The following is a 27,468-nucleotide window of genomic DNA, read 5'->3' as shown; positions in this document are numbered from 1 at the left end:
AGATTCCCACCTGAAACCCTAAAGTGCAGCTGCCAGTCAATGTAGACCTGGTGCCCTCCAGATGTTTTGTACAAGCCCCCCCCCAGCCCCAGACAGTCAGGGATTATGGCAATGACAATCCAACAACATCTGGAGGTTACCAGTCTTAAGAAAGGTCAATGTAAACAATACTGGTCTAGATGGGCCAATCAATAGTCAGATTTAATACAAGGCAGCATCTTATGTTCCCTATGTTCACGACTGGAACCACCAACTCTCTGGTCGCCACTCATCTGAAAGTGGGTACATCTGGAATAGGTCTTCTAATGTTGATCTTAAAAGGACAGAAATAGGTGCCTGAAATGTAGGAAAATTGTTTGATATTACATTAAAACTTGCTTTTGGAAGTAACATGAAATGTAACTGACAGGGGGGAAATGACTTTTTCACAAATACAGTCAAAAGGCAGGCATTATATTTGGTCTCACCTCACTGATATAAATGCCAATATCATCTTCATCATCAGTTCTGTAGCACACTGTAAGCCCAAACTTGTCCTGGCTGTTCACTCGATGCAAATCTACTTCCTAGGGCAAAGGAATGAGATGCTGGTGAATGTCTGGTTTTTTTTAATATGTGGAAATATTTTGCTTACATTATAGTTTCTGTTTTTAAAAGATTGCACTATGTTAATTTACTGAACTAGAAGTGATTATGGACACATGATCAATACAGAGGGCAATTCTGGCTCTTCTATCAATATGCAGTCGTTTTGGAAATAAGACTCTCTTATTGATCATATAGAAGAAAAATGGTCCATCTCTTATGAAGTGGCAACACTCCCCCCCCCCCCCATTTTTAGTGCCTCCACTATAATATTTGTCAAGTGAGTCTTTGGAACCAAAGTCTTCCTACATTTCCAACACCCTAGGAACAGTAACATCATTAGCGCAAAGAGATAAAGATTGATAAATAAATGCTAAATCTATGCATTTCTGTAATGGGAGATGCTGTTTGTTCTCTAATCACATTTTAGCATTCTCTAGACTAGTGCAATGCAATTCTGGAACAGTCTCTAATCCAAATACTTCAAGGCAAAGTTAGCCATGACTACATCCCCATAAAGGCACATAAAGGCTGGGCGAGTGAAAACATTAGTGTTAGCGTTGCACTGAGAAAACAAGGTTGGCACAGATTACAACCTTTCATTGTTCTTGAGATGGAAGTTGTTTCATGGTCTGTGAAAAAGTGGCCTGCAGCAAGGTAGTGAGAAAGTCAAAAGCTGTTTCTTTCTAATCTTAGTTGCATGAAATGGGGAGATTAATTTATAAACTACACACGTTATTGTTATTGATTTCTAGACCACCTTTCACCAAAAATGATAGCAGAGCAATTTATAAGGTGTTATCAAACAAAATTCATTGTATCAACTGAATGACTAATTTACAATTATTAATTCCAGGAGGTCTACTTTAAGTAGGATTAATATTGGATACAACCTTAAATTTTAGTCTCATGAATTACATAAGTAACAAAGTCAGCAGTATCATAAAAAATGGCTTAATGGCTTTCTACAGCTTGAGCGTGCTTTGCCATTTAAATGTCATACCTTTGTATTGTCAAAATTCAGCACAGAGTGGTGAAATTCTGCACCCAATGCAGATAATGAGTATTGTGCCATCCAAATACTGATGAGCTGAATTCTGACATGCCTGTGGTTTTCCTAGTACCCTCCATATGGACTGTAATTCTCATTAGCCCCTGCCAGCATGACCTATGGGTCAGGGATGATGGGAATTGTAGTCTAAAATAACTGGAGAGGATGAAGTTGGGGAAGACTGGTTTAGTACTTTGGTAGGCCTCAGGATGCTTTGAAGAGTTTTCCAGACCTCTACAATCAAATGTAAATACAGTTGTACCTTGGTTCTCGAACAGAATGCGTTCCAGCAGTCTGTTCGACTTCCGAAAACGTTTGAAAACCAAGGCACGTCTTCCGATTAGCTGCAGGAGCTTCCTGCACTCAATCAGAAGCCGTGGAAGGCATTCGAGTTCCAAAGAACGTTTGCAAACACTTGCTTCTGGGTTTGCAGCGTTCAGGAGCCAAAATGTCAGACTCGAAAGGCGTTTGTGAACTAAGATACGACTGTATGCTTCAAAAGTATCACCCATCTTATCATGCGAAATTTGCATCTCATCCCTCATCTTTGAAAAACAAATGCTGCAATCTCCTTCTCCAAGTGGGCACCACAGTTTCAAACTTGCTAACTCCCATGCTGCTTGTATCACGCAAATAGTTAAGTGGGGTGAGCAATGCCTATCCCCTAAAAATCCCTCTAACCCTTCCCCACCTCCCCAAATCATCAACAGCCTGGGTAAACATGGCTAGGATTCCGGCCTTGATCTTAAACAGAACTTGGTGTGAGATGTGTTGTTTAAAGAATTGGGGACAATGGCCACAGCACTATCAAATTCAACATATATGTAAGTGGGCAACTGCACAGTCACATTTGACTTCAAAAGCCCAATGAGGGAATTCGGAATAAGGAAATTGAAAGGGAAATCATGGTTTCCAAAACAGTATTACTAATTTGCGACATTTAACAACCAACGTTTTTTTTACATAGTCCTTTGGATCTCTGGATAAACTAGACTAAAATGACAGCTTAATACTTTGCAGGATACCTAGCACCCCAAGTCTTTGGTTACTCACTGCTTAGAACTGCTTTAAGTATTCGACTAAGCTGGCAGTACACAGACAGTGCTGTAATAATGAGCTTGGAAGCCATTTAAAAATTCCCACGTTTGTGAGGCAAAGGGGAAAAACACACCCTGTGTTCTGATTGAAAGAGAGATTGCTGGCTTCTTCCTCCTGGTATTAATGCATTAAAAGTCCTAATAACATAATAGTCTTGCCTCTGAGCATCTCTCAATTTCAACCCACAGTGCCATTCACCGGGGGGAAGACAATAAAACTCACCAATATGAATAATTTATTGGCATGTCTAGATGACAGCTGCCACAATAAGCAATCTCTTGTTATTTACTTGTCAACATGTGTAATTTGTTTTGAAAAAAACAGAGCAGTAAATGTCAGTGACATTTCAGATGGTATTTAAATGATTTTCAATCAATAGGCACTATTGTGAATGGCTCCACACTCTCTCGTCGTGCTTTCTTTTGTTACAGAAAGGTTGAACGCATCAGTATAATGGCAGAAGTTTTCCATATTTCTAAGGCTCTGCCATTATTATTTTTTTAAAAAAGAGGATTGAAGCTGATCAATAAGGAAGATTAGATAATGTCAGCCAAGTACAGTTGCTGGGGTCAGTACTTTAGGTTTCATCAAGCAAATGGAAATGAAGTCAGTAAACTCTGGCTCTAATTTATGTTTAGGAAAGTTACTGCCTTTTCCTTTAAAAAACAAAACAAAAACAAATTACAGATCCCTGATCATGGGTGCGATATGTGCCTGGTAAATGGCACCACTCACCATCTTGTCTGCAGCATGGACAGGATAAATCTTTTACCCCTTCTTAATAAGCAGCTAACATTACTTGGAGGGAGGGAGGCAGGGGCTCTTTAGCTTTTGCTTGTAGAAGACTGGGGGGGGCATGATTTGGCCACAGAGTGTTAGACTAGGAGAGCAGGGTTCAAATCCCTACTCAGCAGGTTTTTACATTTTGAAATATGGCAACCCTAATATAAATGCAATTAAAGAATTAAATAAATGGTGGGGCAAAGTCAGGAGTTGGCACTTCTGGGTTTCATTAAATCTTGCCCTCTAAATATCCTGTAAGTCAGTGATTCCTCTATTACAGTGGTACCTCAGGTTACAAACACCTCGGGTTACAGACTCCGCTAACCCAGAAGTAGTACCTTGGGTTAAGAACTTTACCTCAGGATGAGAATAGAAATCGTGAGCCGGCGGCACGGTGGCAGTGGGAGGCCCCATTAGCTAAAGTGGTACCTCAGGTTAAGAACAGTTTCAGGTTAAGAACAGACCTCCAGAACGAATTAAGTTCTTAACCCGAGGTACCACTGTATATGTATATGATATTGTTGCAAGCCACTCTGGATGCCATAGAAGCCATGTGGCACAGTCAGTTTCTCACTTTGTTTTTACAATATGCAAGGACATATTCTAAGGAGCAGAAGCCTTGCTTCAAAAAGCTATTTTCCGGTAACTTTAGGCAAGGGCTGTGGCACCAACATGACTCTGCAGAATAACTACTTGTGCATAGTACAATGGAGAATTCATGTATTCTGTGTATTCATAGGTACTCCCTCCGCTGAACTCCTGAATTGAAGGAGGTCTGGCTAGATGACCCTCAGGGTCCCTTCCATCTCTGCAATTCTATGTTTATAAGTGAATGGGGGAGCTTTAAGTCTGGAACTCCCATGAAAGCAAGGAATTGTGAGTGTGAGACAAAGCAGCCCTTGGGGCTCCATGATTCAGCTCAACACCCACCAGTCAACTTCTTTTGTCCCCCATTCACTACAGGGAAACTTTAAAAGTGGCTATAACTTTTTTACTTTTGACAGAATAGATGGAATTTGCAGACATAACAGCCCCTGCAGAGAAGACAAATAGGTCCAGCAGAGGCTTTTGTGTCTGATATCTTTAAAGTTTGGGCTTTTTTTTTCTTAAGGAAAAATTCATAACTTTTGAATTTGGAGCAGAATTAGATGAACATGAAATGAAAAAAAATCTGATTTACCAAAATACCTGGGTGAAGACTAAGACAAGCAAGTGGCCTTACCAACAGTCCCACTCCTCTTAGTCCTGGAGCAGCCCACTCTCCCCCATTGTCCTTCACCCAAAGAGAGCCCCACACTCTACAAACACACTGGGTGCCTCCAGACTGCCATTATTTTGTGAGAGGGGTTCAAATGCATACCGTAAATTTAGGTTTGCATAACTGAAACGGATTGCACTGATTTTAACAACCGAATTCAATCCTGCACTGATTTTTTTGAATTCTGAGCAATGTCAGTATACGATAAACACAATCTCAATCTAATCTAATCATAATCATGTGGATCAATCAAGAAATATGTTTTAGGACTGAGATCAAGTTTTATGTTTCAAAGGTGTTCTATGTTTTATGTTTCAAAGAAGCTTTAATATTTCATGCTTTTGCTTTTCATTCTCTAGTATTTCAACAGAGAGCTTGAGCTTTTCAATATGCTTCAAAGCCAGAACGCTTCATTCCACATCTCCTGTTTGGGATATATTGTATGTGGGTAAGCCACTTGAGAAATATCTGAAATACACACACACATCTGAGGAAACCGTGCTCAGGCAAATGGTCTTTGTAAAAAATTCCCTTCAGAATAGCCTCAGAGCAGGTGTTTGGTACCTGAATTTTTATGAGTAATTAGATGTAGACTTACCCTTGGGTTCTATCCCCCCAGCCCTGGTTAGAAGTAGAAATAACTGGGATTTGATGCTACCCTAGATATGGTAATTTTGTGTACACAGAAAGAAGAACAGCTGTTTCCTAGCTGCCTATGCCTCAATAAAGTTTTTATGTAATCATAAAGCTTCAAAAGATTTTATGGACATCAACTCTATAAATTTTAAAAGCATCAAAGCAAAGAACATTTTTAATTTTCAGAGTACTTTTTGGAACAGAGTACTTTGCTTAAGCAAAAAACAACAGCACACCCTACAAGTACTAGGGTGTTCATTCCCATTACACAGTATAATTCACGGACCTCTACTTGCTTCTCAAAAAGTAATAACGTATTTTGGTTAACATGGTAAGGTGTGCAGATATTCCATGTATTATGGACCAAGAAATTATACAACTATTATAATAACTTCTACTTGAACAAATAGTGACCGGCACAAACGCCACAAGTAGAAGTGGGCTTCTAATAGGAGCACAAATAGGACTTGAGTGAACAGTCACTGCAGATATAGTTAGATGTCTCACATCTGGATCTTGAACATCTCTTCACATCAATACATGTGACAGCAGCAACCAACAGCGCCAGAGTAATGTTGTGCATTATGCAATTATAATTTAGAATATGCACAGAGATCCGTTGTAGGCCCACTGAAGCGAAAGGAGGATGTGCAGCCACTGTGAAGGATGATTGTACCCTAATTGTCTTAGAAGTCAGGAATGATCTAAAGAGGATACATATTATAAGTGTCATGAGTAAGCATTAGCATAACTTTTTGAGATGTAGATTACCCTTTTCTTATATAGAGCTCCGATAAAACCAAAGCATGTGCAGATATGAGATTTCTGAAACTGAAATGGATGCAAGACAATTACATAAAATTATTCAGGCCCTACGCCAACTGGTGGCAGATAAAGAAAGCTAAACAACCTGAATGCTGAAATATAAGTGCCATTTACAGTGAGACAAGAATACCATAATGTGCTATGATATTATATGCCTGTGGCCATTCATAACACGACGATTTCAAAATAAAAGATAATACTAAATTAGCCTCTGTATACGCAAATGGAAATTTGTGCCCAACAGATTATTATATCATGTTGCAGACAATCTTCTGTTATAGGGGCAGGTTAAAACTTTAGAAACACGGAGCCAGTCTTTTCAAAATATGTACTTGTATTGGAAATAAAATTCTCTGGAGTAAGTGGGGCTATAAGATAAGGAGCTTGGATGCTTCCCTCAGTTTTGTCAGAAAGCAAATCCTAATGACAGACATCAAATCTGTGTCCAATGGGCTTCCCTAAAGTCAGCAGAGATTTAACTGTAAAAACCAGGATCCTAGAAAGTCAGCTATGTCCAGTTTTGTTGAGCATTTTACATTCGACTCATAGACTTGGATACAGGATTCTTTTGCCCAACATGGGACTCAAACTCTGAGATGGAAGAGGTTCATGCTCTACCAACTGAGCTATCTGAAAAAGCTTATCAGTCACCACTCTTCTTGAAATGAAGCTAAACCACAATTAGGTGCACACTTTTTGCAAATAAATCCCACTGAATTCAGCTAAATTTAGTTTTGAGAAGTCATTCCCAAAATCAGGCTGGTAAGGATGGATTGACCTGTACTTTTACAGCTCTCACATTTTTGTGTGTGTTTGGTGCTCTAGACACATGCTCTAGACAAGGTACATCTTCTAAGGTTCATCTGCAGTAATGCATTTAATGATATCCTACCTCTTAGAAGAATCAGTCACTTTAACTGCTTTTTGTTATCATGGTATCTGTTAGGAGGTTACTAAACTGTCTGTGAGTCAACCGTTTAACAACCCTACCCTGTATGTTGAAACAACATGGAAATCTACTTGTATTTGTGGTGGCTGCTTTAGAAAGTATGTAGAGGCAATGTTACTTATTTCTTTCCTTGATCATTTTTAAACGGCTTTATGGCTCATATATGTACCCACATGTATACATAAGATATGGGCCCAATTAAAGCTTCAGAATAAGAGATGCAATTTAGAAAACCGTTGATATGCTGCCCTGACATTGTTCTTTTATTATTTTTTGGTTTGGGCTTTAAGAGAGGCTGTGTAATATGCTGGGGGCTGCATTCCTTGTAACACCAGATGCCAGTTTCAGATACTGAACTTAAAGGCCTTCAATGGCCTGTTCTTGGCAGATACTCAATTCTTGTGACTAATATCAGCCTGTACAGATTGCTAGGCAATTCTACTGCGTTTCATTGAATTCTAGCAAGAACTATAGTCATTTACACAGGGGACTTGTTGACTATATCTGTTAAGTCATTAATTGTGAGTTAGGATGGCCATAAAAGCCTAGATGATGGACTGGAATTCAGAGTGTATTTTATGGAGAGAGAGTAGTCCAGGTGGTGTGGTTTGATATTTTACATCCTTTTCAGCATTCTGACTCGAGTCAATGAAAAAGTGCGTCTGCAGTCTGTTTAAGACAAATCCGTCAATAAGCAAACAATACAGCTAGAAGCTGCCCGAGTGTTTGTTACACTTTGACCCTTTCCATTGATCTCAGTCTCCCAGGTTTGAAACGATTCTTAAAGGCTTTCAGAGAACGGCTATTTAAGCTGCAAGTATTTCCTAAATGTTTAGCCAGTACTGTTACACAGCTTTATTATTTTAACATTCTAAGTGCTCTCTTAATGTCAAAATTATAAAATGCAGTGAAATGATTTGAGTTGCATGTGCTATAGTTACTGGCTGGCAAGAGCACATGTGGAAACAGCTGCCAGCTTAACCTGTCTGACACTTTGAGCAGTGGTAGCAGCAACAGTTTGTTGCCCAGCTCCTTTCAGCAATGGTTGCAGACTGCCTGAGTTGAGTTCCCTGTTCTGTAGCATGGGAGGGCAAAGGAAACACTTCTTTGGATCGCAGTTGTTGCTTTTCAGAAAACCACCTTCTGTGTGTGTAAGGGTTTGTGGGGTAAGAATTCAGCAGGAACGAGTAGTTAATCTGGACCCCTGCTTTGGGATTTTCACAGTGGTTTGGAGCGGCCTTTACCTCAGCATTGTCTTCTAGAATGATGAGCCCAAGCGACTTTGTATTCCCCCTTCCTTGTTTATCTGTATGTGTACAGGGTGGGAGCTAGAGGTCTTTTAGTGGGTGGCAGTTTGAGCAAAATCATGAAGCTGGAGACAGATTAAGCTAGTCATTCTTAAATTTAATTAAAATCCGTGCAGCAAGTTAGTCAAAGCTTGAATTCCATGAGGCGAAAGTGTGACCTCTGGAGTGTGACCAGCCCCATGATTTTGCTCAAACTAAATGAGACACATGATATTTCTTTATTTGTCTTTTTAAAATATATTTCATTGCTCTACTTTTGTACTTTTTACTAAACTTATGATTTGAATTTATGTTGTCTAGGATAGCAGGGGAAGCATCTTGACTGGGGACTTTGAGAGAACAATAACAAGCCATGGAGGAGAAAGAAGCACTTTGCTGTAAACAAATGGAGGCAAGACATGCTTCTTTCAGATGTAAACATTTCTACAAGAATTAAAAACACACAAAACCCTACAAGCTTCTCTTTGAAATCTACCATAGGTATAAAACTACGCTTTTGATACTGCGTCTTGAAAATCCATGTATGCAAAACTGTAAAAAGTGTATAAATAAAAACCTTATCTCCCCAAATTATTATTCACCGTCTCACAAGTATAACTAGAACAGATAAGGAGAAACCTATGGCTGCTTGTATTATGAGCTGAGGACATGACCTCTAATCCTTTAATTACACAACATATAATTAACTACATATTAAAATTAGTAAGCACTAATTTCCTGCTGTCTGTACAGCCAATTGCAGAGTAAAAAGATTTTCCAATATATTTTGGTAGCATAAGTTCATAATTTGATTGCAGCACTAGTTGCTCAGTCCTTGGCACATGAAAATATAATAAAAATATTTTGTATGTTGAATGGTTGCTTCTAGTTATTACTCATACCTCTAATTCTAGCTCCTCTCTGTCCATTTCTTGATGAATGCCTCCCATATAATCATTTGGGTCATAGTATTCGTGCCCTGATGAATGCCTGGGAAAATAAAGCACAGTTTAGGTTATCACTCCCTATTCTAATTAACATATTAATCCTCCCCCAGCCTCATGGCAGATCATCACTAACATGTCACACATACATCAAGACTGATGCGCTGCAGGTGATCAATGGTGTTGAGGACGTAAGCTCATTAAACAACAGAGAAAACAAATATTTATTTTTTTAAAAAAACTGTCTCGCTGCCTTAACATATTGGCCAACCAGGCAGAGCTGGCCCACTAGAGAGACAGAGGGGAACATTTGTCAAAGACAGGTGATGGTATGAAAACATGCTGTGGAGGTAAGGCTTGGGGGTGGCATGATGGACCCATGAAGGGGAAAAAATGAGGGCCAGAAGAAGAGGAATGGCAGAATAAGCATTAGCACATACATTTTATTATGCAGGGTAGTGGTCATAGGTTCCCATGTTACACCTGAGCACAGGCTCCACACTTCTACTACTTCCACTGAGAAAACTCAGGGGGGAAACGTACAGGCTGGTTCCCTAGCAACCACCTTTCCACGCACCCTCTTATCACCTCAGGAACAGGAAAATATGCCAACATCCATCCTCCAATTCCCTCTGCCTCGGAGGTGGAGGGGAACCACAGTGAGCATGTGAGAAAAGAACAGTAACTTAATTAATAATTATTCTTTTTTCTTTTTTTAAAAAAGCTGTCCTCAGAAAAGCAATATGGATACTGCACAATAATAGCATGAGAACATGACCCCCGGTGCCTAATCTCTGACAGAAATTGCACCAATATATCACCTTCCCAATCCCGAGCTTTGTAGCACATGCTCATTTGCCTGATTTCTGATTGTGAAAATAATGTTTTGTCTTTAATAATGATGTAAGTTTTTTTTTTAAAAAATGGATATATATTTATATGCAGAGGAAGTGGGCAACCAGGTTTTAATTCCGCTTTCAAAATATGAGAACTTGGGATGATAACTCAGTGAAATTGACTGTCAACAGGTCCACAGTTGTCAAAAAGAAGCAATATATAGTTAACATCTGGAATTCACTTCGTTTGGATATGGAGACGGCTATAGATGACGTTAAAAAGAACTAGGTAAATTCATTAGGCACCATAACAAAAGAAAACGAGTATCTATGTTCAAGGATTCTATCTTTCTGAATACCAGACGTTGAGGACCATCTTCTCAAGTAGATTGAGGGGCTCCAACATGACATCTTGATGTGCGATGTCATAAGAAGCCAGGACTCTTGTTTATATATTGATGGGAGAGTTGGGACTCCTCTCTCTCTCTCTCTCTCTCTCTCTCTCTCTCCTTCCATGTAGTGGGATCCCATGCTGTGGGAGGGTACTGACTAGATTTGAAGGTCCCATGTGACTGTTCTATCTGCATGGGTGATTTATTCACAGAAGTCTCAAGCAGTTGGGATCAGTCTCTGCATGTGATGGGGGCCTAAGCTACCCAGTACTCTACAATTACTGACACTTCACTCTGCTATCAGCCTCCCCCAACTGGGTGCCCTACAGATATTTTGGACTACAGCTCCCATCAGCCACTTCCCAGCACTGTGGAAGGAGTCCAAGGGGGAGTGGCCACATTCTTAGGCTGAAACCATGTTGAAGCAAGAACACTATCCAAAGCTCCATTGGAAGGTCCTTCTTTTATTTCATTGCCAGTGCATGCACAAAAGTGGACGTTGCTTTTTACCACTCATGCACCATCCTATCAGCAATGTCATTGCCAGTTTCTGTGAACAAGATGGGAAGAGTTCCATCACAAACGGCACTCCACATTTGTTGTGGGAGAAAATGATTCCTATACTATCAGTATAGGTGGACTTGCAAATAAGTAAAGGTGTGTGTGTGTGTGTGTGTGTGTGTGTGTAACTTGATAGTATAGAAGTTTCAGACTCCCATTAACAGTAATTAAAAATTGATTTTAAAAATTCCTTGACAACATTTTAAAGAAAGATCAGCCCTACAGAACAGCTTATTTGTGTAACATTGCCACAGGATTATAATAAAAGGTAATTAATACACTGAAAGAGAATGTAGTGGCTCCTAGCAATCTGCAATTTATGGCCACCATTAAAAAACGGATAAGATTGAACAGCAGCACTGTAAACAGGTAGTAGAGAGCACTGCCAGACACATACGCCATAGTCCAGATTTTAGGGGGAAGACCTGCAGCCCAAAAGGTCCCAGGTCCAATCCTTGGTTTTTCTAGTTGGGAGACCCAAGGCATCAGGCCTGGGAAATTTCTCTGCTGGAGACCCTGGAAAGCCATTGCTGTGGGCCAGAGTTCTAAGGAACTCTTTATTTATCTGTGGGTTCACTCAGCCTTTTTCTCCTCATCTAAAGGCATAGAGACTTGGCATAATTGCGCATGCAAACTTAGAAGTGAGCAGGTAGCCTCAAAGCATTTTATTTTTAAGTGTCTTGTTCATTTGGTTTCTCATTCACAATGCCAATGGGCCTGCAATTTCGCAACAGTCAAAGTTACTGCACTGATTCCACCATTTCGTGAAATTGGTTGAACATGTGGGACACAGACGAAAAAATTGCGGTGCTGAGTGTTCCCTGCCACTGCATTTGCCTAATCCCAGTTTTCCAGTTTTCCTTCCAGCAGTAAGCATTCTGTGGCCATTGAGCATGCTCAGTCCTACTGGGGTCCCTCCCTTCTTCCTTAGAGTGCCCCTGCCTAAATATATATTTTTTTTGTACTTGGTTCCCCCATGTCTGCTGATCCCCGCTTCTTGTGTCTGGGCAATGTCGCTTTGGCAATAGCACTCACAGACTGAACATCAGAATTAGAGTGGATGGTTGCATAAAATATTGCAGATATTTCAGTTCTAATGTTTTTGCTCCTGAAAATGGCAGCTTAGATCTTCATAATGGTGTATGGTCGTTGTATATTTTCATCCCAAGTGTATGAAATCTAGCCCCAATGCTTCATTGCTTCAGTGTTTACTGCCTTTTAATGTAGTGAGGTACTTACTCCTCAGGTAAGAGATACGGGTCCAGTACTGAAACTGGTGGGGTAGGTGAGCTCATCTTGGTAAGAGCCATGATGTGTTCAAAGGTGATGTCAGTCTGGGTGCCCATATCCACCAGGAGACATTCATGAGAGGGGCTGAAGATTTTGCTGCGCGGCGCTCTCCTCAGGACCTGAACCACGATGGGATCTTTAGCTGTTTTGAAGGCTTCTACTGCTTGGTCATGGGTTGCTTTAGATAAATCTTTTCCATTTACCTGTGGGGGAAGAGGAAGAAAGGTGAGTCTCGTTTATCTAGCGTTCCCTTCATGTAAAACCATTCATGACATGAGCTTCGTTTTTGTAAGTGCTACTTGAAAGTAAGGCTGGAGCTCTGGATCACCTAACTCTAACCTGCTGTGCATTAGCAATGAGAAAGAACAGCAAGTAGTAGTTCATAGTGGGTGGTTAAATTTCTGCGGAACAAGCAACCACCTTTTGGCAACTTCAGAAAGTCACAGCCCGATTCACTTCCATCTGAAATCAGTTCAGGGGCAGTGTGGGCGTAAAAGAAAAAGTTCAGGATATTGGACTAAGCTCTTATTGCACTGTTGGGCACATCATCAAAGGCTCATACTTTTAAACTGTATTATCACAGGGGCTTTGTTATAGCTCTGATCTACAGAAGAAGAACATGATACAGGAAGCAAAAGTGGCTACATCCATGAATCCACTAATAAACTCTTCAACTCCCTTCGCAACCTTGGGAATGCATTTCCTGACTGCTGAACACAGGATTTTTAAATATTTAAGGTTATTCCCATCCTCTAAGCTGCTACTTGTAATACTGACTATATAAAAAACAGTTTCCATGGAGCAGAGAATGGAATGGGCCTAGAACCATAAGGTGAAGTCCTACTGCTGAAAGTAAGCTGATGGTATCTGGACAAGACAGTAATCTCTGCCATAACTTTAGGCCTTCTGCAGGTCCTTCATCTTGGCATGAAAGTTTCCTAAGGCTGCAGTTGTACGGAGGTTGGAGTAAAGCAAAATGCAAAGGTGATTTAGCTGCCTTATACAATGCCCTGCTAGATTTGAGCTGGCGAGGTTCAAGTGAGGAAGAAGGAATGGTCCTGCATTCTTCTGTCTGCATGCCTGTTAAAAAATTAATGGTTTTGATGCTTTCCCTCCTATTGGAAACAACAAGAGAGAAAAGGGAGGGAGAGGTTTAGACCTGCTCAGAAACCCCCAACCCAGGTGTGAAGGCATGTCAAGATGACTGGGAGGCCTTGGGAGCCATGACATGCCCCTAGGGCACCCATTTTTGGCACCTCCAGTGTAAGAGCAGCAATGTCAATTGGGCCAGAGCTTTGGAAGAGCTAGGTGTGTCAGAGAGGTTGGTTCCAGGGGTGGCATGTCTCATTTCGCCACTTGAGACAAAACAATAAGTACTGCTTTGTCCTGCCACTGCCGACATGGGAGCTGCTTCTCCACCACGAGGGTGCCACCTTGGGGGCTTCCAGCTGCCTGAGGCAGTGGCCTCATCCCACCCAATGGCTGGGCTGGCCCTGGTTGACTCCAGCACTGGATCTCTGCTGTGTCTCTGATGCTGGAGGGATAGATCCATTGTACTGTTTGGCCTCTGGGACACACAGGATTGAGAAATGATGTAGAAAGAAAAATACTATTATTCCTACATCATTTAATAATATTCTGTAATAATATATTGACATCTTTTGTGAGCAGCCTGTTTAAACTACTGAAATACTGTTTCCTTTATTTTTAATATCGTCTTATCCTATTTTCAGTTTATTTTCTAAAACGTTCTTCCACACCTATCTTGTCTCTCAAGTCCATTTTGTATAACAAAGCAGTTTGTTTTGCAGATGTTATACACACACTTAATCTTTAGTGTAAATGCACGGAAGAGATATTCACCTGGAGCAGCTAAGTATCACGATCTGCTAAGTACCCTCAGACGTGGCTCAGCCATCTGGATAAAGTGATGTCAACACAACACTCTTGGCTCTACAGCTTTTCCCAATTGATTTTGAAAGGATCTAAGGCTCCTTCCCCCAAATTATTTCCATATGCTTTTTGTCCAGCATGCATTACATGGGTTTCCCCCCTTCTTTGGGATAAACTGAAATCCACTGTGTCATTTTCACTGCAACTTATAGGTAGCCTCAGGCAATCTGTCATACTTGATAAAAATTAATTTGTACCCCCCATCTCTGAAACAAGAGAAACACCTGCACCAATATTAGTGTAGAAAAGGCCCTTCCATTTTTGAAACCAAATTACCACTGGAAACTCCCCCCTTGCAGGGATTGTCTAGGGTAAAATATAACATTGTGCTATGGTGAATGTGCTGGGGGAAATGATTTCCCCTGGCTGTTCTGAGGGCTCTCCTGACACCCCAAGAGGCAATTTCAGGGGTTGGGAAAGGGTAGAAATCCCCATTGCACAAGTGGGATCCCTTGCACAGTGCTTGCACCAATGGGAACCTGCCCCAAGTTTATTTTTTTAAAAGCCATTGCTATATCCTCCAGTATCTGACCACTGCAATGCTTGACCACTGCTGACCTATGTCTGAATGCAAATAAATAAACCACCCTCGGCTGCTCCAAAAGCCTTATGCTTTCTCAAACGACCTTTCCCCCTTGCTGTCCCTTAAGGGCTTAATGTCTCTAAAAAGTAAGGAAAAAAAGAAATCCACCTTCTCCCTTCTGTCAAATCCCTTCCCAAACTCATCTTTGGCACAATGCCTTAGTCCTTTCCCCCTATGGAAACTAAGCCATCATGTGTGCAACTCAACTGAAACCAGATCCTCCTTCTGTCTTCCTTACTCCCTGTTGAACTTTGGCTTATAAGGCCCTTGGGTCAAGGACCTGCCTTTCTGCTGCAATTCTGTAGAATGCCACGCACAGTGACTGCATATTATAAATTAACAATCTGTCGCAGCCATCCTGGGATGTTAACCACGATCATAGTGCCAGGCGATTCACAAGCTCGCTGCATCTGGTTCAAAGCACAGGCTTCCTACTTTGGCTTACTTTATATCCAGCTTTGTTCTGGTCATTCAAGTGGAAGCTGTCACTGATGACCTCACGGGATCACATGGTCAGGTTGATAAACAAGACCCAAAGTTCTCTATATAAATAAACTTACAAGAACTATTGTCCACTCTTAACTACCATTGCCATTGGCTTATTCTTCAATTTGGGGTAAGGGGGATTTATTACATTGATGGTATGGTAAGCACAAGAGCAGTGATGGGGAAACCTGTGGCTCCCCTAGATGTTGTTGGTCAACAAATGTCATTGTCCTTGGCCATTGGGGCCAGCGATGTCTGGGGAAGGTGGGAGCTGGAGTCCCAACACTGTCTGGAGGGTCACAGGTTCCTCATGTCTGAACTTGAAGCGTCCACTCATAACAGAAAGGAATTTAAAACAAAACTTCCAATATCATAAAGCTATTGTGCAAATCTAGCGTGCACCTGCACCTGGAATACTGTATGCATCTTCTCACTACAGAGTTGGGAAAGGTTCAGAAAAGAGAAACCCAAATGAGCAAGGGGGTGTAGCAACTTCCCTATGAGGAAAGTTTACAACATTTGCACCTCTTTAGTTTTGAGAAAAGGTGAGTAAGAAGACACATGATAGAGGTGTATAGAACTATGCAAGGTTTGGGTAAGTGGACAGAGAATGGCCCCAACTTTTCAAATGTTTAAATGGGGCTTAAAACCCCATTAGTTTCAAGCTGCCTTTTCTTAATTAAGCCTGTGATTAAAAAGACCTATTCCATTTCTATTTTACTGTTTTATTTTTTAACTGGCCTCTTTTTAAGATACTTGTCGTGCTGCTGCTTTTAAACTGTCACTTTTAAAAGTTAGCATTTTTCTTAATGATACATAAGCTGCCTTGGATAGTCTACGCTCCCCAAAACAGCTTATGAACAGTTTTATAAGTAAATAAATGAGTTAAGCCAAAGGTTTCGTGGCAGATTTTTGTTCTAAGCTTGTACGATATCTGACAAGAGTGCCCCGCAGTAAGTGGTTTTGTGGACCAGACCTTTAGGATCACTTCTGTTATTTTAAAAGAAAGAAAAAAGCTGGATCTTCTCAAGTCAATATGGCCAGATAAAATCAAATAATGGCTTTGTATGAAGGAACACCTGGTTCCTTCAGTTTTACAGTCAACCCAAATTGATCATAAAGCTTCCATATATGGACTGGATGCCCACAGAGAAGTGAATTTGCATCAGGCTGAAGCAGGCTATGTATCTGAAGCTGTTCGGTACATCAAAAGCCTTGTTCTGTTAGTTACTCAAAGCATGGGTGGTGTGCTTGGGGAGGAAATACATTCTTCTGTTCTCTTTTATAAACAAGAGCTTTTCTATAGGGAACGTGTAGCACAATAGATCTGAAAGGGACCGAGTGCAAGACAGCTACAAGAGAGCAGATTTATGCAGAAAAGTAACTTGAGATCAAAGCAGGCCTCACAAATTTTGCTTCTGGCATTAATTTTTAAGACATCTATGTTCACACCTCTGTTTCAAGATGCACACAACTCCACGTAGGAAAAATTACCTGCTTCAGAATCTTGGTAAGGCCTGGCATTAGAAGTTAACTTCACTGTGAAATTGGCACATGGGGAAAATGGTAAGCCTGCTTTCAGGTTGAATGGGTGCCATCTCAAGACTGGAGTCTTCACACCTATACCTTGACAAAGGAACATCTAAAGTGCTCAAGCTGCTACTACTAGTGAATTTTTCCCCTACCTCAATGATATCACTCAAACCAGGCTTAACACAGTACTTTTAATTAAAATGCGTGGCAATTATCTATTTTGCAGACTAAAGATGTTTCACTGTCCAAATGCCTTATTTATTCTTGGACAGTTGGAAGCAACATGATGATCTATAGTACCTTTGTAACAGCTTTGGCATTATTGCAGTGCCGACATCAATTAAGGAAGAAGGGGGCTTGTAATATTCCTGTCTAATGTCGAGTGTATGCCAGATCTCACTCCAATAAATGTTGCAAGCATTATTAATCAGAGATTGATGAATCATCCTTTTTGCCACACTTCATTGGCCAGATCCTGAACGCCTATCAGTTACTTCAGTGGAGATGAATTAATTTATATCAGCTAGCATTGTAAACATTACGACTACGGCCGTTTCTAGCCAGGGGAATTACTAAAAATCACATTGCAAGGAGGAAGCCTTCTTGAAGGTGCATATCTGAAGTAAAATGGCTGCAAACCACTAAGAATCAACACACCTTATACAACAAATTTGAGAACAGATGTTCCTGACAAAAAGGGATAACATGGGTTTCAGGCTCCTTTTCCGCTCAGAAATTAACTAGTGCTTCTGATCAGTTTCAGGATTTACATTCACATATCCAACATAAAGGGACATGGGTGGCGCTGTGGTCTAAACTACAGAGCCTAGGGCTTGCCAATCAGAAGGTCGGCAGTTTGAATCCCCACGACAGGGTGAGCTCCCGTTGTTCGGTCCCAACTCCTGCCCACCTATCAGTTTGAAAGCATGTCAAGTGCAAGTAGATAAATAGGTACCGCTCCAGCGGGAAGGTAAACAGAGTTTCTGTGCACTGCTCTGGTTCACCAGAAGCAGTTTAGTCATGCTGGCCACATGACCCGGAAGCTGTCTGCGGATGAATGCCAGCTCCCTTGGCCTATAGAGCGAGATGAGCGCACAACCCCAGAGTCATCCGCGACTGGACCTAATGGTCAGGAGTACCTTTACCTTTACCCAACATAAGTCTTTCTGTTTTCCCGCCTGCTGCAATTAAAATGCTCAAAATGACCTTAAGCACAATCCCTTCTCCACTTGGCCTGGGCCTCTACATCTATACAGGGCAAACCATTTATTCTCTCGACTTTGCAGAGGACTGTTGCACCCCAACTACAAAAGTAAGGACTCCATCCCCTTGCTAGCCTTTTCAAACTTTTTTTTTTTAAAAAATGATGGCAAGGAGAAATAATAAGAAGTGAAAATTGTATGTCCATTCTCTATTTGGCAGTTCTTGCTCCTGTGCTTTTCTGCACAGGTAAGGGGAAGCATCCAGCTGCCATTAGCCTTCAACTGTCTGCAGCAATAGAGCATTTGTGCATGAAGACAGTCATGCTCTTTGCACAAAGGCTAGTAGGGCAGGGATACTTGGCATCATCCCTCCTTCAGTGTTGATGAACACGGCAGCAACAATGCCCAAATAGGACTACAGTAAGTGAAAGTCATTAGTAGATGGTGGGACTCTGTAAGTGAGAAGAATTGCTGAACATCTTTCAATATGAGTAGAAATTCTCATTTTAAAAGCCTAGCTCTCTTATTCAACAACCCCAGAACCCAATAGAGGGAGACTGAAGTTCCTGATTGAAATATATGACGGCTCCTTTTACAAATCAGGAAGCACTTATTGCTTTACTATAACCCACTTTTTGGTACTTTTATGGCTAGGCATCCGTAGTTGTCTCGCTGTGAAAATGGAGTCTGGTGGCAGCAGAAGTTGAGAAGAGAGGAGTGGGGGAGGTAAAAATCAGAACAAGGAGTTGGGATTGGAAGTGGTTCTTGAACAAAGAATGGATTTTGTTGGTAGATGCCTTTTGAGTAAGAAAGGAGGATAAGAGAAGCATTAGAAGAGCTCTGCTCTTCTGTCCACATACTGGCCAGCCAGATACCTAGGAGAAGCCCACAAGCAGAATATGTGTGCAAGAGCCCTCTTCTGCTTGTGATCAGCAATTGGCATTTCACTGGAGTGTGTGTATAAAGTCATCAAATAGCTCTGTAATGCTAATTAGAATAGACTGGATTATTCCAAGCACATCTATTCAAAACACGAATTCCAATGATACCGAGGGAATTCATTTCCATGCCAGCATAATTAATATTTCAGCTTTAAGAACCAGTACACCACAGTAGCCACAGTAGTGGTTATAGATCTGGAAAGCCGTGTCCCAAATCTCTGCTCAGATGTGACACTCATGTGTGGCCTTTGTCCAGCAGTGACTCAGACAGAGACACAGAGATGTAGATGCTGAAGGCTGTGGCACATGAGATCCCTGAATCTGGGCCTCCAGTTACTACAGCATTATTTAAATGCTCATTCTAAATGTGATTTAAATTAATTTGGCTGTTGTTTTTAACTAGGTTTTTATTTTTATTACTTTAGATTTTATGACTATGTTTTTTAAAAGTTGCATGCAGCCTTGAGTCCCAACTTGGGAGAAAGACAGGATATAAATACATTAAACAAACAAACAAACAAACACCCCACATCCCAGCACTATCAAGGGGCAGACCTACTTGCCTCCACAGAGCTGATACATCAACCCAGGCAATGTGCCTGATGCAAGCTGATGGACAGACAACAGATTTTTAGGCTTCAGGCCAGATAGTTGCCCCTTTAAGGTTCTCCACTAGGCAGCAAGGGGAGCACAAAAGGGGTCCAGGACCATAAAATGGCTCAGTTGTGCCTCATGTTCCTTGGGACAAATAGTCTGCTTTATGTGCTCTGTCCAGGGTTCTGAAAGGTCTACCACTGACCTCCCTTCTTTTCAGGAACCCCTCATTTTAGCTGTAATCCTGCTACTCTGCTTCCTGCCAGTACTGAACAATTTGCACCCTTCTGAGATGTCCATGGAATCTGCTTTACCAGGATAGACACAGTAATAATATCCCAGCCTAAGCTTGCTCACAAGGCTGCTGTAAAGTAAAAATACAGCTCTGATCTCCTTGGAAGAAGGGCAGAATACATACAATAAATAAGCACTTAATGATTTGTCAGTTCTAAATTAAAGGTGAACAACAAAGAGTCTTGTGGCACCTTAAGGACTAACAGATTTATTGTGTCATGTTTTGTGGTGTTGTGGCTTTCAAAAGGCCTCTGCCACAATAAATTTATTCTCTACTGTGCCACAAGGCTGCTGTTTTTTGTCGCAACTGACTACCACAGCTGCCTCTCTGAAACGCTTCTTTTCTAGCAGACATGATCCATTGCACATCACCAGACAGTGTTCAGACTTCACAGCCTGGTGCAACCCCCTTCGCCTCAGATGACCATAAGGCAGACCTATAGGCTGCCCCCACTACACCCTCCAGAGAAAAAGAAAAGATTAAATACAGAGAGGCGTTGAGCTGTCCTGCAAGGAGGAGACAGGCACATAGTAGTATGGGGTTGAGAGCGCAAAATAGGCTAATAGAGGTGGGACGCAGATAAGCGTGGAGGAAAAAGTGAATACAGATGAGACGATGCTGAAGAGAAATCTGTGGTGGTCCAGAGACCAGATGCTTTGAAGTGTAGAGGGGAAAGGGGAGCTCTAGAATGAGAGGGAAAGAGAGAGTTAACAGGAGCTAAAAAGAAAAGGCTGGGCTAAAAATGTGTCAAAAATGCATCCCTGCAGCTGACAAAGCAGTACAGCCTTCTTAAATTAACATGAATGTAAAAGAGGCTTTCAGAGTGCTCTAAGCTGTGCATCCCTAATCTAGTGTGTGCATTCAACCTGAGAGGAAAGTATTTCTGTTTTACCCCACACATTGCGTAAGCACTTGGTGCTGACTGCAGCTGCAAAAATGTAAGACAAGGCACGCTCAATTTTGGCCTGGTCAAATTAAATACCATTAACTCGCCCTCTTGAGCACATTACAATTTGTACAGCTGTAAAATTAAGCCCAATTTAATGTTTTCTGTTAGTAAGAGAAATGCTGATTGTGTCCAAAGTTTTATTATTTACAATAAACGAAATGTGCAAATTCCAATGCCCGAGGTTTAGTACTGATCTTTTCTTTACAAGACTAAGCAATTAGGGTGACAAAGCAATCAGAGTTAAAGCATATCAAAACAACCCATGTTATATCGAGTGTAACATTGCTAAAGATAGCTGTTCGCTGTTAAGCAGAAAAAGCAGTTAAGTAACACAGCCTCTAAAGTGATTGTAAACTTTAGAAAGCATCGTCTGGCCATGTTGAAAGGTGAATCATCACAGTAACTGGTCAGGGCTAACTTTTGTGGAATATATGGGATTCACAGTATAAACATTAGGATATGTCTCATACTTATCCCACTTTTGGTGCTCATACGGCAGGAGTGAAGAGACTCAGGCCAGGGGGCCAAATACTTCACTGTTTGGCCGCTGGGACCTTTCCCTGACCACACCTTTTCCAGTGGTCACACCCTCTCCCTGAATTTGCATAGCTGGAACATGTACTTGAACTGTGTTAATGCCTTTTGCTTGCCTAAAAGGAGGGTGGAGAAGATGGCTGTGCTGTGTGTAGCAACCGCAGACTTTGGCATGGCTGGAATATAACCTGCTGCAAGAGTCACATCTATTGCCCTGCCCACTTTTGCACAAAGTCTTGGCTATCACTAGTACATTGCTGCAAGAAGACTGCCTGTGAGGGAAGGCCACCCTTGTGCTTAAAATGTTTCCCCACCGCTGCTGCAGGATTACACCATGTGCAAGATGTGAGTGCACAGGTGGCCAACCTACAGGGGAAGGGGCCATGTTTGAACTTGTGCTCTATGGAAAACACTTCTTACTCTTTCCCCATATAACCTTCTGAAGAGCTGGCTAATACGCTCTGTAGAAAGACAGGAAAAGAACACAACTGGCAGTAGTGCTCCACAGATAATTTTATTTATTTAGTTGCTTCCTTAGCAGCTCATCTGCAAAACATTTAATCTTCCTGTTTTCATTTCCTTTCTTGTAGTGGATGGCAAGGTTCACGCCTTCCCCCTCACACCGGCTTCCTTTGTTTATGATGAAACTAATGAACTGCCTGTCAGTATTATCATGAGCTGTATTAATTTTGTTCCGCATAAGTCAATGGGAGCCATTGACAGATATGTGGAAAAGTGAAAGGGCTTCTGTTGTTGCTTGTGGTTCTGAGGTGGTGTGGAGGGTGTGGAGATGAAGCTGCTGTCTGTTCCGTGCATTAGCAAACCCAGTATCAGGAGAGGGCAGGTGAACGTTTTGCTCCCATTTTAAACAGGCTTCTTGATTGCAGCTCCTTTATTTTGACTCTTCTAACTCAGTGGGAGATACTGACTACTGTGGGATAAAGTAAAACAGTGTTGCCTCGACTTCTCTTTGTCTCACTGTGGTTAGTGTTTGTGTGTGTGTAAGAGAGAAAGAGAGGAGAGGGAGGAAGGAATACACACACAGAGAGAGACTCAGTTTGTTCCTCAGAAGGGTGCAGTATTACTGAAAAGGCTGTATTGACAATAATGGATGGGAGCCGGGGGGCTGGCTTGTATGCCTCACAACTGTCAAGAGGTCTTGTCATCATTTTACCTTGGATTAGCAACAGAGCATGTTCTCCAGTATTATGAGTTCGTTAAAATAACCCCTGACTCATAAGAGTCATGCTGGGAGGAAGGAACGGATGACAGATTGTTATTGTTTCTCTGAATGCTTGTACAAACGTTATGATCACCTAGATCATTCTAATGTCCGAACCGAAATTTCTGAAGTTTGGACTCTGCTCTTGCTCTTAATTCATAGACTGAAATCCACAAAACCCCCTGGAGCTGGGGTAAATAGTACTACAGGCAGAACTCATGTGTTTTTCCTATAGCCACAGTACCCTCAAAGCACCCAGTCCTGCCTGACCAGGTTGGGCCTGGTTAGTACATGGATGGGAGAACTAGTGTGTGTGGAGCAAGAGGACTGGTTTTTGGCAGGCCTTGCAAACCCACAATTCCAGCCATTTGCCTGCTAAAGCTCAAGGTGCCCAGAGATGTGTGGACACCATTGCCCACCATTGCACAACCACTTTTGCACTCATGACAGCCATGGTTTGCTTGAGGCCTGAACTGTAAATTCATCTAGCTACTTTCCACTCACTCCTTAGTGAGATTTAAATGGGAACTTGGTGTTATGAAAAGTTCTTACCCATGAGAAGAGCATGCTTGATGTTTGGTATGCTGATTGCATATTAGATCTTTCACATGGGGCTATCTGGGGTGACTGGAAAAGTCACCAGGATATGGAAGAAGATCAGCCATGTGAATCCAGCATAACACTACTGCTTTCCTGGGAGTTGTTTAGATTTATATTAGTGTCAGAATGGTTGACACCTCATCCCATATCCTACTAGCGAGACAACTTTGAACATTGTTAATGAAGAATGAGGTATTCCAGCAAGATGTCTATCTTGCCCCGGGAATCCAATTATAACGATCTCATAGTGTGTGAAGAAGATCAATGGCAAAGCACATCCAGCCCAATAATTCTTTGGAAGAGGAATATTTTAATAAGAAATCAGTCACTTATATGATTTATAGAGTAACTTCTGTCAACTGGCACCATGTATATGGGGTGATCTACTACATGATTTAAAGAAGCTATTTTTGACGTTGTTGGGCTCACTCATTATGATGGGCAGTGTTTGTGTGCAAGAAGGCATATTCTACTCATGCGCATGTGTGCACATGCACAGTGTATCTCTACCCTCTGCACAGGGAAATGTTCTGCTTCTCCAGCTCTGGGATTCCTAACAGTGGGGACAAATGTCAATGCCCCCTGTCAGTCCCCACTACAAAATTCTCTCCAAGTGCAATACTTTACTTTTGTCAGTGCGGAACCACAGAGAGCTAAACCTGGGGACACAACCTGCTTCCTTGTACGAGTGACAACTGACCCATAATTTTTTTAAAATAAAATTTATATACCGCTTGAGTGTAGAAAAAAGCTCAAAGCAGTTTACAAAGAAGATAAAACTGAAAATGTACCTCTAATATGTATGCTGTAATTAAGTGGTAGATCACATGTTTTGAATGCTTAGAACAGGGGTCAGCAAACCTTTTCAGCAGGGGGCCGGTCCACTGTCCCTCAGACATTGTGGGGGGCCAGACTATATTTTGGAGGGGGGAAAAGAACGAATTCCTATGCCCCACAAATAACCCAGAGATGCATTTTAAATAAAAGCACACATTCTACTCATGTAAAAACACCAGTCAGGCCCCACAAATAACACAGAGGTACATTTTAAATAAAAGGACACATTCTACTCATGTAAAACACGCTGATTCACGGACCATCCGTGGGCCGGATTTAGAAGGTGACTGGGCTGGATCTGGCCCCCGGGCTTTAGTTTCCCTACTCATGGCTTAGAAGCTTCCAGGTTCAGACGCCACTTAAAATGATATTGAAGCTGGTGATGGAAAAGGCAAAGGCTGAAATTCTGGAGAGTCACTGCCAGTCAGGTTAGGTAATACAGACCTAGAAGGATAAATAGTCTGACCTGCTATAAAGAGACCAAGGAACAACAAATCTGAACACTCAATTTGCAAGGAATACTCAATTTGCTGGTATGTTCACATATTAATTCCATTGCGAACCAGGCTTGCAGTGCAGCTACTTAAAAGTTTCATTTATATGTATTCATTTCTTACATTTATATACCACTTTTATCTTTCAAGGAGCTCAGGTTAGGCTAAGAGATGGTGACAGGCCCAAGGTCACCCTGTGATTTCCATGTAGCCTTTAAATCAGGTTTTAACTCAGTATCAGTAACTTTTGGTTCAAAGCAAATATATCAAATATATATATATTTGAACCGTTACTTTCTATATGCCAGAGACACACCAAAATAAATCAGTCATGCAAGGTTCACTCTAATTAACCTGTCTCAGTGTCATTTTCTTTAGGACTGAGGTTTCCCACTCAGAATTTTTTCCTTGGAGAGCTAAATATTTCAGAGAGGACAAGTGGATTTTGTTTTATTCAAACAAGAATTTTCTTTTTAGTCTTTTTCTTTATACCATCAATAGCTTACGAGAGAAAAGGAAAGTGCACACACTTCAAAACAGTCTGTTGCTAAATAATACAGTTCTGCATCTATATATAAAAAAAAGAAACTGTCCTTTCTAGTGAAATAAAAGAAGGATTAGATGAAGCTGTAAAAAGAATTAACCTGTACTTTGAACCTCTTTTCTCTAGACTCTGACGGAGAAGAAGAGATTTAGAAAATAGGTTTTTTTGCTGTTGCATTTGCCATAAAATTGTACTGCTCCCCCTCCCTAAAATGCAGACTTCTTAAAAGCTGGCTAAATAAGTGTATCAGACCATAAAGTGTGCTCTAAATGAGACACAGACATCTGCAGTCTGTCAGAATGGCAAATTTTGTAGTACAAATCCCAAGGATTGGCATGCTTTTCTGTAAAGGAAAACTTCTTATTCTTTATTAAGCACAAATGTTTTCTTAGACGCATTTGTCAGCGGCATAATGGACAGTGCAGACATAAAAGATGATGCAAAATTTTTTTTTTTGCTGTTCATGAAGTCAGCAGAAAGCCTGCCTTGTCTGCCAGGCAGTTCAGTACAGTATATGATTTTCTTTCAAAACATGAAGATGACTGTAAGTGGCTCTTTCTTTCTAATCAAGTCTGAGAAGGTGGCATCTCAAGACACGTCCTGAAAAGCAGATTCACAAGTGCATGGGTGGCTTCCATTTTCACTTCCTGTTGCCATGTCCAAAATAGGAACCCCTCCCCCATGAGAGTTCAAATATTTTTCTCCTTACATTAAAAATTACAAACCTAGACAGCATCTTAAAAAGCAGAAACATCACCTTGCCAACAAAGGTCCATATAGTTAAAGCTATGGTTTTCCCAGTAGTGATGTATGGAAGTGAGAGCTGGACCATAAAGAAGGCTGATCGCTGAAGAATTGATGCTTTTAAATTATGGTGCTGGAAGAGACTCTTGAAAGTCCCATGGACTGCAAGAAGATCAAACGCATCCATTCTTAAGGAAATTAGCCCTGAGTGCTCACTGGAAGGACAGATCCTGAAGCTGAGGCTCCAATACTTTGGCCACCTCATGAGAAGAGAAGACTCCCTGGAAAAGACCCTGATGTGGGGAAAGATGGAGGGCACAAGGAGAAGGGAACGACAGAGGACGAGATGGTTGGACAGTGTTCTCGAAGCTACCAGCATAAGTTTGACTGAACTGCGGGAGGCAGTGGAAGACAGGAGTGCCTGGTGTGCTCTGGTCCATGGGGTCATGAAGAGTCGGACACGACTAAACAACAAAACATTTAAAATACAGCAGCATCCAGTAGAAAACACACGTCTACTTTGTGTTGCATGCTTTTATCACAAAACTTGATCCAAATGTAGATCTCTCTTCATGTGTTAGGGCAATCTGGTAATCTAGCATGTGAGGGGTGTTTCTCTTCCACAAATTGGAAGGTGACAATCTAAAGCAGGCAGCCTCCTTGTACTCATTGAGACACCCTGAGTTGTGGAATTTGCTCAGTTTGTTGTGTTTCTGAGGACCAGACACCTTTAAGAACCCGAATATGCTTTTTAGCTCCCATGCAAAAGGCCTCCTGTGGTGGGTTTTCAGCATCTCAGTTATAACTTTTGGTTCTGCTTACTTGGTGGGTGTTTCATATTGTGTGTGGAGTTTTCTGTGCCAACACCTTCTGCCTTTAGGACTTTCTGGTATTGGACTGGAAACTCTCCACATTGTTAGGAAGGATCCGTTTGGCAGAACCCTTTGGACATCATAAGTGGAATGTGGAGTAGTCACCACTTGGAAGCAAGTGGCCTCTTTACCAGCCCTAGGAACAAGGCTCAGGGGAGCTTACAGACACAGCTCCTCCCACTGCCCTACATAGACTTAACCTGCTGACTATTTCTCTTGTTGTGAACCTTTATTTCCTTTTGCCCTTAAAAAACAAAAGAGCCTCCCCCCCTTTCACCAAATCCACATGATTGATGTGACTGTTTCAGATGTCCTTAGCATTCTCTTGCTTGGAAGATTTTCCACTTGGATTTGTGCCTGGGCCTCCCACTTTTCACGTTATGGTGCCATCTATTCTTGATTAGGAACATACATCATGTGTTGCCTTAATGCTCTGTTGTATCATTCTATTTCTCTTCCATGACTTCCGAGTGCCCATGTCCATTGTGTACAGATGGATCACACTGTCCCTTTTACATCCCTTGCTATTCTGTTTGCATGATAAGCTGACCAACTAATCTCAGAGCCAGATCCACCAAAATTCATTCTCTG

At 41.5% G+C, this 27,468-nt stretch overlaps 1 protein-coding gene across 4 annotated transcripts in view; it reads right to left on the bottom strand.

The window, feature by feature from the left end:
* The window catches only part of PDZRN3 (PDZ domain containing ring finger 3), a 175,720-nt gene that overhangs the window by 7,504 nt on the left and 140,748 nt on the right, over positions 1 to 27,468 (bottom strand). For all 4 annotated transcript variants that reach the window (XM_053378173.1, XM_053378174.1, XM_053378175.1 and 1 more), the window contains 3 exons: positions 12,444 to 12,697; positions 9,374 to 9,461; positions 468 to 566 (listed from right to left, as the gene is read on the bottom strand). In XM_053378173.1, the coding sequence (XP_053234148.1) occupies positions 468 to 566; positions 9,374 to 9,461; positions 12,444 to 12,697 (441 nt within the window). The remainder of the gene's footprint in view (positions 1 to 467; positions 567 to 9,373; positions 9,462 to 12,443; positions 12,698 to 27,468) is intronic.

This window comes from Podarcis raffonei, chromosome 2 (assembly GCF_027172205.1).
Source record: "Podarcis raffonei isolate rPodRaf1 chromosome 2, rPodRaf1.pri, whole genome shotgun sequence".
Classification (NCBI taxonomy): domain Eukaryota; kingdom Metazoa; phylum Chordata; class Lepidosauria; order Squamata; family Lacertidae; genus Podarcis; species Podarcis raffonei.
Note: the sequence above shows the minus strand (reverse complement) of the source record. Positions and strands in the feature narration are given on the sequence as shown.